Raw genomic sequence first — 10,281 nt, 5'->3', positions numbered from 1 at the left:
GTGGCGCTCTAACTCCCACACTCCTCGATTGACGAGTTGCGGAAGTACATGGAGCCTGGTAACTGAAAGTGGAAGTGGAAAGGTTCGAAGACAATTAAGAAAAGGGTAAGAATATTATAAATCAGCTTTGTAACACGCCTGCCGAAATAAAGTAGATACATCGATTAACGTGTGTTTTGATTATAAATGCTGTTTTTGGAAATAAGGTTCGCAGAATAAGCAGAGTGGGGGGTGGATAAATACTTTGACAGGCTGCTGTTGATATCTTGTTCCAATCCGAGGTGAATCCAGGCGAAACGTAACTGGATCCTTTTTTATCGTAGACTATGTATCTAGCTGTGTCTGAGAAAGATGCACACCATTACCTGTCTGCCGGATTGTTTACTCTGGTTAATGTGTAAAATTGTGCTTGTCGGAACACGACCAGAAGTCGCAGAACGTCTTAAGTAGGCCTGTACGTTTTTATATATTCTAATTTCTACATACCTAAGTAATATAACTATTAACATTTGTACTTCAGGAAAATATCTTTCTTAGATATTAAGATGTTGGACATTTCCAGAATTTCGTGCAACTTGTGAGAAGGTAGCTCTGAATGGGTTTTCCTAACAGCCATAATGACGCAGTGCATCCTAAGGGTAACATTGAGAGGTGAGGGAGCTCTGTGCAGGGGAAGTTCATAAGACCATGACAAGCTGTGAGCGCAGCCTTACACATAGTCTTTTGAATTTCAGCCCAAAACGCTTTCAGTCATTGACTTGCAAACCTGCTTTTGAACATAAATGTAATCAAATAAATCTACATTGAAACTTAATTTCTCTGCAGTAGAACATACAGGTCAGATGGAAAGTTCTGATTCAGCAGTGTCTGGAAGTCAGGCTGATCAGAGCCAACAGATGGATCCAGAGTCTCAGGAAGCCACAGAAGCACCTTCATCCAGCTCTGAGACCCTCGACACGTCGGAGGGACCTGAGGCCGCGGCCATCGAAGGGGGCAGTTCTGCTCCTGAAAGGTGAGCTCTGATATTTCTAATTAAATATGATTCATGATGAGCTTTGTTTCATCTTAACACATTGAATCATAAGAAATTGAATTAAAGAATTTAGCTGTTCAGTAACATAATGTCGTTACCTGCTATGCAAAACTTTTACAAAACTTCACTAATGTAGTCGTATCACATTTTTTTTTCTCAGTGATATATACATAGACATGTATTGTACCATGATGAATAATGAATTATTACTGTATGCATTTGGCATCATCCAAAAGGACAAAGTACACACTGTACTGGGCTGTTACCTCAGATTAACTGCAGGATAATGTCAGAGCTTGCTATAAACTCTAACTGACATGTGCAGTGATGGTTCTGTATGGCATATGGTTCTTTGTGTTAGTCACAGTGATGACCAGCAAGAACAGGCAACGGCCAGCGGTCTTTCTGGAGAGATGGATCTGTCGTCCCTGTTTCAGGTATGATATCTTGGGGTTCTCCTGTTCATCTTGTAGATGAAGGATGCGTGTGCTGATGTATTTGCGCTCTGATCACTTCCCCATTCTAAACCAATACTTCTGCACTCATCCACATGTAGCTGCACACTCCACCCCTCACCAAGTGCCATTCCCATTTTTATTTATTTAGAAGAAGCCCTCGTCCGAAGCAACAGACGAGTGAGGCAGATAGTACATTACAACCACATAGCCGTCAACTACGCTGAGCAATGACCAGTAAAAAAAAGCAACTTGACATCAGCGCAACAAGCCAAAACACTGGTCCTGAAGTTTCGACAGACCAATCAGATGACAGACAGGTGGCTGTGTGCTTCGTACAGCACCTCAGATACCAGCCATCTGATTGGCCGACATGTGTAGGTCGCAGAAGTGCCATTTTCACAGTGTCACCGATGATCGTTTGTCACTCATTTCTTCCAGAAACTGGAGGACAGTGCAATGAGTCTCCTGAGGAACGGGCTGCAAAAGTCTAAGCAGTATCTTAGTGATGATTACCCAGCATCCCCCGAGTCTCCAGAGGAGGACGACGGCAGTTTGGATGATGAGGACCAGATGCAGGAGAGCTCTGCCAGAGAAGGGATTCAGCTAATTACGATGCACATTCTCAGGAGCATGAACCAGAAAGACCTTGCCGATAGACTGGAGAAAAGTAAGTGGTTTGTACTGCTCATTGTTAGGTGTTCAATAGCTGCAAGTTGCCATTTTATTTCAGTACTTGGCAGATAAAAACCATAATTTGGATAGAATATAAACCATATAAATATTATTGTTTTGTAGATAACTATTGCTAGATGAGCAGCAGAAATAGTGTTTAGTGCAGGGCTCTTCAAATCTGGCCCTCCATTCCAAATCCAGGCCTTGCTTTCAGTTCTCCCAGGTAGTTAGTTTAATAATTACTGATTCTGAGTGGACACAGAGGCTTCATACCTGGCTCACAGGTAAAGGAAGGCTGGAAAACCATCAGAGTCCTCAAGGACCGTGATTTGAATAGACCTGGACTAGGGGCTTGCATCAGATCATCGTGTGACTCACTAACTAATGTGCCTACAGGAAAAAAGTTGATATCTAGTTAGCATGATAGTAATTCGGTTAGCCTTGAAGACCCTTTTTATAAAGCTTAATGTATTGTTAATATTTACCAAGTAATGCAAGTGTTAGTTTTCAGAACACTGATGTAATTTTATCTTCTCGACTTACCAGATGAACTGCAGGTGGCTTGTCAGCGAAAACTCAGACGCAATCTGAAGAGAAAGTTTGAATGTATATCTGACGCAAAGCCAAAACATGGAAATCCAACACCTTTAAACAAGATTTACACGGAGCTCTACCTAACTGAGGGTGGGAAAGAAGGACTCAGCAACGAGCAAGACAGAATACAGCAGGATTCGCAAGAGAGTGAGATTAAATGCAAGGACATTTTTAAGCCTCTGCCACAGCATGTCTCGCGTATCAGAACCGTACTGACAAAAGGGGTTTCTGGTGTCGGAAAAACATCCTCTGTGCAAAAGTTCATTCTTGACTGGGCTGAAAAGAAAGAAAATCAAGATATCCATCTCATATTTGACCTTCCATTCCGAGAACTGAACTTGATAAATGACAAGGAATGGAGTTTGATAGACCTTCTTCAGTATTTCTTTCCAGAAATCAAAGTATTTGGATCTGTTGATCTTAGCAGTTACAAAGTGCTGTTCATCTTTGATGGCCTGGATGAGTGTCACCTTCCATTGGATTTCCATAACAATAGAAATTGGTTTGATTTATCAGAACCAACATCATTGGATGTGCTGTTCACCAACCTCATTAAGGGGAATTTGCTTCCCTCTGCTCTCATCTGGATAACCTCCCGGCCCGCAGTAGCCAATCACGTCCCTCCTGAGTTTGTCCATCGGATGACAGAGATACAAGGGTTCACTGACCCTCAGAAGGAAGAGTACTTTACAAGAAGTTTTGGTGATCACAGAGTGGCCAGCAGAGTTATCACACAGATGAAATCTCTCAGGAGGATCTACAGTATGTGCCACCTACCAGCTTTCTGTTGGGTTTCAGCTACTGTCCTTGAGAGGTTGCTTAGTGAAGCAGATAAGGGTGAGATCCCTAGAACCCTAACTCAGATGTACACACAGTTTTTGATTTTTCAGACATCTGTAAGAAATCAGTCGTATGCCACAGAACAGTTGAGGAGACCAGTCTCATTTTTTGAACCAGACAAAGAGTTTGTTTTGAAACTGGGGAATCTAGCTTTCCATCACCTCCAGAAAGGCAATGTAATATTTCATGAGGAGCACCTGAGAGAGTTTGGTATTGATTTCAGTGAGGTTTCTGCATTTCCTGGAGTTTGCAAAGAAATCTTTAAAGAGGAGTTCGGGCTGTATCACGAAAAGGTATATAGCTTTGTACACTGGAGCATTCAAGAGTACCTCGCTGCTCTGTATGTGTTTTTGTCGAACGGAAACAAAAAGCCCATCTTTAGTGACATGACCTCGGATGCAGAAAACACAATGTCTCAGTTGATGAAAAATGCAGTGGATCAGTGTTTACAGAACAAAAAAGGACACTTGGACCTGTTCCTCCGCTTTCTGCTTGGTCTCTCAATGGACTATAGTCAAACTGTCCCACAAGGCTTGTTGACACACATGAGATGTTCAGATAACATGGAGGAAACAGTCCAATACATTAAGAAGAAGATCAGGGAGAATCTCTGTCCGGAGAGGACTATCAATCTGTTTCATTGTCTGATTGAAATGAATGATAGTTCTCTGGTGGAGGAGGTCCAGACCTCCTTGATGTCAGGAAGACTTTCTGCACAACACCTTTCACCCACACATTGGTCAACTCTGGTTTACCTGTTGCTGCTGTCAGAAGAGACGCCAGATGTGTTCGACTTGAAGAAATACATAATGTCAGATGAAGGCCTTCTAAGGCTGCTTCCGGTCCTTGAACCTTCCAGAATAGCCCAGTAAGTACTGATTCGTACATGTTACATAAATAAAACAACAAAAAAATGTATGCAGAGGTGTTAGCTAGTGATGGCCAAATGAATGAACCATTTACTGTTCTTTTTAACACCACTAGATGGTGCTCTCTGTTCTAAACGAAAGAGCTCAAAGCATGCCCCAAAGTAAACCCAGAGCACCATCTAGTGAATTCAAAAAATAGAATAAATGGTTCATGAAGCCTCATTTGGCCATCACTAGTTTTATTCAGTTGTTGTCTGGGAGAAATTAAAGACACGAAAGTAAAAGAGAATAAAAATTGAGCCAATTTACAAAGGCAGCACGATATATCGTTTCAGCATCGTCATCATGATGTGTGTATACGCAATAATCTCATTGTATTTGTCAGCAATGCTTTGTCTTTGACACAACTCATTCCAACATCAGCAACTATTTGACACAGTATTGGTAGATGGATGTTATATTTGGCTGTCCTTTATTTTGTGTAATTTCGTCTACTTTTTCTATTATAAATATCGCATTATTACTCTAGGAAATTTCACATATCACGATGTGATATAGTGCAATGCCACAGTTGACTATTTGATTGGGGCAAAACCCAACCAGATTATGAAAATCGTTATTTTGAAAGCAAAGGTGCAAGTGGAATGGATGTATTTTAACATGTTTCTCTCTTCAGGCTTAGTGGTTGTAACCTCACTGTGGACAGCTGTACAGAACTGGCCTCAGTTATTAGCTCAAGCTCCACGAGGCTGAGAGAGCTAGATCTTCGGTACAATGACCTGCAGGATTCGGGAGTGAAGCTTCTCTCGACTGGTCTGCAAAATCCTCTATGCCGTCTGGAGAATCTGAGGTGAGGCTTTTAATGAAATCAACTCTATAGAAAACTTTGACACCGTCTCCTGTATGAGAAGTTATGTACTTTCACGGTTAAGGACAAATTCTGAAAGCATCGATAGACTATTAAAGAGAATTTTAAATGGCTAACACTATTCTCTAAGTTTTATATAATCACTAGTTTTCTGATACAATGCAAATAGTAGTTGTGTTTTTCACTTGACCAATTGGGAGTTTTTCTCTGCCGCCCTGCAGGCTGGCAGGCTGTAAAATCACAGACAAAGGCTGCACTGCTCTGACTTCAGCTCTGCGCTCGAACCCCTCAAGCCTGAGGGAGCTGGATCTGAACAACAACTATCCTGGGGATTTAGGAGTGCGACTGCTCGCCGCCGTACTGGAGGATCCGAAGTGCAAACTGCAGAAGCTCTGGTGAGGAGAAAAGGCCAACGTATCTCGTCAAAGTCCGGATTCCGTATGACTTTTAAATGATGTTTGCTGCTGGCTGAATTTGGGCCGTTTTATTTACGGTTTCGAAATTAAACGTCACAGCGATGATAATGGTTCATTGTACCAATTAGTGATATTAAGAGAAGTACATGAAAGGAAACGTCACCTGTGGAAACATCTCTATGGTAACCTGGGATAAACGGATAATTAATGCATCTGCCATAGATCCTTTGAAAGCTTTGTATGCAAACAACTTTTAGATTATAATGGTCTAAGTGTGGAAGATCTAAGTATTTAAGGTGAAAGGTGAGAGCAGCGGCACTGAGTAGGCGGGCGACTCTTCTTCCCCCAGACCATAACCATCCTAAATATCCACACGTAGTCACCCACTGCACCCCCAAAATGTGTCAGCCTCACATCTTGTCTCACCCTTACTTACATACAGCTTCTCCCCAAACCCTATCGTAAGGTGAGAATGCATTTTAATGCGGTACACCTAAGCTAACAAACGTAGCCTAGCCTATAGCCCACCTTAAACATGCTTATAACACTTAGTGGCCTACAGTTGAGCAAAAGCATTGACACAAAGCCTATTTCGTAATAAAATGTGGAATATCTCGTGGAATTTATTGAATGATGTACTGAAAATGAAAAACATTTACCCATCGTAAAGTCGAAGGATTGTAACCTAGGGAGTGTCTGTACACATTTGTTTATTTTTAAATTGCAAACTCTTAAAAAAAACTCTTTACCTTACTTTTATTCCTCTTGTTGCACTGAGCATGTATATGACAAAAGATTTTCCCTCGGGATAAATTAAGTTTTTTCTTATCTTATCTTATTTTGACTGCACGGTATGTTTAAGTCGTGTACTCATTCTACCACAAAAACAGATTCCTTGTACTTTTTTTATATATATATCCCGAATAAAATGGTTCTGTTGATGTCTGCAGAGCCTTCAAAATCTATATGTTTATTCGAAGCGGGTAAATGTATTCTCTCAACTTAATTTGGTTGATTTGAGTCCGGAGGCGAGAGTAATGAAATTGTATAAATCAGTGTAGCACCTTATAATGAAAAATGTACTGAAATAACTTCATGACCGAGAAGTTGTGTAGAGTGAGGTGAGCGATAACTTTCTATCCATGTCCCTGCAGGCTTTCAGGCTGTGGGATCAGAGAGGGAGGCTGTGCTTCCCTGACAGCAGCTCTGAGTTCAAACCCCTCACACCTGAGAGAGCTGGACTTGAGTTATAACCCTCTAGGCTGTTCAGGAGTGAGACTCCTCTCTGCCGTACTGGAGAAACCTGACTGCAAGCTGATGAAGCTCAGGTAAGGGTCAGGCCAGGCACTGCCGCAGTCACGTACCGACATGTACGGCAAAACATTTAGGTTCGGCTCATTTTCTCTACTTTCCAGAGGGATGCTGACATTTTTTGGACTCATTAGTATATTTTCCATTTCAGGATCCATGTATATGAAAATGGCTTCTTCTTAGAGTTCATTGATATATACAGGTTTTAGTGATTACGGTTATTTTAATATTTAATGGTTTGGTTGTATTAGGAGAGTCATGCCTGTGGGATTTACCCATCTATCATGTAACATTGTTCCACATTCCTCTCTAGAATAAACTTTTCTTTAAATGACATTTGGACGTAATGTCCATAGAATTGTCTCTTCTCTTTGAAAAGGATTAAGCTTGTCTTTGCTATACTAGGTAACTCTGGAGCTGGGAGCGATAAGCAGTCTCTCATTATGTTGTCAGATTGTCATTGTGTGGAGTGGCAGAGGGAGGCTGTACTTCACTGGCTTCCGCGCTTCGCTCGAACCCGTCACACCTGGAGGAGCTGGATCTGAGCACCAATCGCCCTGGAGACTCGGCAGTGAAGCTGCTCTCTGCTTTGCTGGAAGATCCCAACTGTAGACTGGAGAAACTAAAGTGAGTTTTTAGCATAGCAATTTAGGAAAACCATTAGATGTAATTTCTATCAATATGCACTGGAAAAACATCCATCCATCCATTTTCCAAACCGCTTATCCTTCTGGGTCGCGGGGGGTCCGGAGCCTATCCCGGAAGCAATGGGCATGAGGCAGGGAACAACCCAGGATGGGGGGCCAGCCCATCGCAGGGCACACTCACACACCATTCACTCACACACCATTCACTCACACATGCACTCCTACGGGCAATTTAGCAACTCCAATTAGCCTCAGCATGTTTTTGGACTATGGGGGGGAAACCAGAGTACCCGGAGGAAACCCCACGACGACATGAGAACATGCAAACTCCACACACATGTGACCCAGGCGGAGACTCAAACCCGGGTCCCAGAGGTATGAGGCAACAGTGCTAACCACTGCACCACCATGCTGCCCCATACAGTGCTAACCACTGCACCACCATGCCGCCCCATACAGTGCTAACCACTGCACCACCATGCCACCCCTTACAGTGCTAACCACTGCACCACCATGCCACCCCTTACAGTGCTAACCACTGCACCACCATGCTGCCCCATACAGTGCTAACCACTGCACCACCATGCTGCCCCATACAGTGCTAACCACTGCACCACCATGCCACCCCTTACAGTGCTAACCACTGCACCACCATGCCACCCCTTACAGTGCTAACCACTGCACCACCATGCTGCCCCATACAGTGCTAACCACTGCACCACCATGCTGCCCCATACAGTGCTAACCACTGCACCACCATGCCGCCCCATACAGTGCTAACCACTGCACCACCATGCTGCCCCCCTGAAAAAACATTTGGTTTCAAAATTTAAACACCGTTATCTGGTTTAAACTTTTATATTGTTGAATGAAAGAATGCTTGAAAGTTACATTTATATAGCACTTTTCAAGACCCCCATAGTGCTTTACAGAACCAATGAGGACCCACTTCAACCCCCACCACTGTGTAGCCCCCACCTGGATGATGTGCCAGCAGCCATTCAGTCTGGGCCAGTACGCTCTCCACACAGTAACTAAGGTGTTGAGGGGGCAGGAGGGAATTTACCAATTAGATACAGAGGATGATTGGGAGGCTAGAAATGATAGGGCCACAGTGGGCAATTTTGGCAGGTTTGCTCTTTTGAAAGATGACCTGAGTCATATTGTTAACATGGATATTCATATATGCAGGTAATCTCTCTCTTTCTTAACAATAAAAAAGCGACCTGCATTTTAAAATGTGATTCTGTCTTTTTCTCCTCCGTCAGGATCTTCCCTCGGCTTGACAGTTCGGCAGGTGCTCAGCCCCCATCAGCTCTGTGAAAGATCTCAGTCGACCGTTTTCACTATTAGGTATGTTTCACTCCAGCTCGTGTGAACACATCCAGCAGTGTCACACACTGCTCTGTGACCTGAATACGAGCCCTACTCTATGACCTGTACACCTCTGTCAGCCCTAGCCTGCTGTATGATCTCTACCCAACTCTATACCTTCCCACTGCTTTACCACCTGCATACCTCTCTTCCACACCCATACATCTGTAGGGAGGTTCTACACTGTTTTTTCTCAGTCCATTAAAGTTCCACAGTATTCCATTATAACTATAATAAAATGTAATATACTATTTATGGAATTCTAAAGTGCTGTTTGGTTTCTTTATCCTAGTTTGGCGCCTCTGTCGGGAGGAGGAGTGTGATGTCATTGCATTGCGGCACACAATACACATCCGCAAGCTAGATGAGATCATTTCAAAAAGGACAGGGCGACTGAAGATTTTATATAAATCCCGTTCGACCCAAGGATTGCTGGTCTGGAGTGCCTCAACTGTTCTGCCAGAGAAGATGGGAATTCTCAGGCTAAATAAACAGGAACACACATTCTACCAAATTAGGTTTGGGGTTTTTAGAAAGCCTGTAACAGAATATATGCTTACGCTTTATGGGCTGGCCGCATGTTATCCAGGACTTCAAGATGAAGAACAAGGCTTCCTGTTATTTAAGTGGTTGTCAGGTGAATAAAGGAACTGGTACCGTTAAATCTATGACATCGTAATTGAAATCTCCATTTGAAATCGATTAAAGCTATTTAATGGAGATGAGTCACGTGTCATTTTGAAATAGAAATTCTTTGCTCTTTGTATAATCTAGTACCGTCTCTTGACGCTAGGCGTTGGTGTGCAGGCTTCTTAATGTCATACTTTAAATCTGTTTTCCAATCCAATTACTTTGTGCATATTTGCATGTGCACGCTTTCCTTTGCATGTGTTCATTTTTCTCACTGTGGAAAACAAACTGGACTGCACAAGGGCCTTTAGAAATAAAGGTGCAAAATCAAAGCTGTGTGGTGTAACCCTTTGTGAGGCTGAATCACTTTAAAGGGAGTTATGTCAATGGACCAGTGTTTTATTTTAAATATCTTGGGGTCATGTGGGGTTGGGATTGATGACATATAACATGAAGATGAAAGGTGAAATAGGGGCAACCCAATGGGTTGCTTTGGTGGGGGGGGGAACCAACATATTTCCTCTCAGCTGGGGACATAAACTGTACAATGAGGGCAGGTGGAGTAAATT

At 42.8% G+C, this 10,281-nt stretch overlaps 1 protein-coding gene across 3 annotated transcripts; it reads left to right on the top strand.

The window, feature by feature from the left end:
* Positions 1-19: 19 nt before the first annotated feature.
* Positions 20-10,044, top strand: LOC125720487 (NACHT, LRR and PYD domains-containing protein 12-like). 3 transcript variants are annotated; one of them, XM_048995959.1, is made up of 11 exons: positions 20-105; positions 826-1,012; positions 1,395-1,470; positions 1,930-2,158; positions 2,710-4,465; positions 5,143-5,316; positions 5,556-5,729; positions 6,905-7,078; positions 7,515-7,688; positions 8,977-9,061; positions 9,375-10,044. In XM_048995959.1, the coding sequence occupies exons 2-10, from the start codon at positions 843-845 to the stop codon at positions 9,029-9,031; spliced, it is 2,982 nt and encodes a 993-aa protein (XP_048851916.1). In that variant the 5' UTR covers positions 20-105; positions 826-842; the 3' UTR covers positions 9,032-9,061; positions 9,375-10,044. The 3 variants fall into 3 exon arrangements, with proteins under 3 accessions (XP_048851916.1, XP_048851917.1, XP_048851915.1); XM_048995960.1 differs by having other exon boundaries at positions 27-105; positions 829-1,012; positions 1,401-1,470; XM_048995958.1 differs by having other exon boundaries at positions 27-105; positions 829-1,012.
* Positions 10,045-10,281: the final 237 nt, after the last annotated feature.

Source organism: Brienomyrus brachyistius, chromosome 25 (genome assembly GCF_023856365.1).
Source record: "Brienomyrus brachyistius isolate T26 chromosome 25, BBRACH_0.4, whole genome shotgun sequence".
NCBI lineage: Eukaryota > Metazoa > Chordata > Actinopteri > Osteoglossiformes > Mormyridae > Brienomyrus > Brienomyrus brachyistius.
The sequence above is the reverse complement of the archived record's forward strand: the minus strand, read 5'-3'. Positions and strand labels throughout refer to the sequence as shown.

Excerpts from the sequence above, each read along its gene's own strand:
- LOC125720487 (XM_048995959.1), top strand. The coding sequence starts at position 843 with ATGGAAAGTTCTGATTCAGCAGTGTCTGGAAGTCAGGCTGATCAGAGC. Across the intron at positions 7,079-7,514 it reads TGCAAGCTGATGAAGCTCAG|ATTGTCATTGTGTGGAGTGG; the intron begins GTAAGGGTCAGG and ends TTATGTTGTCAG. Across the intron at positions 7,689-8,976 it reads TGTAGACTGGAGAAACTAAA|GATCTTCCCTCGGCTTGACA; the intron begins GTGAGTTTTTAG and ends CTCCTCCGTCAG.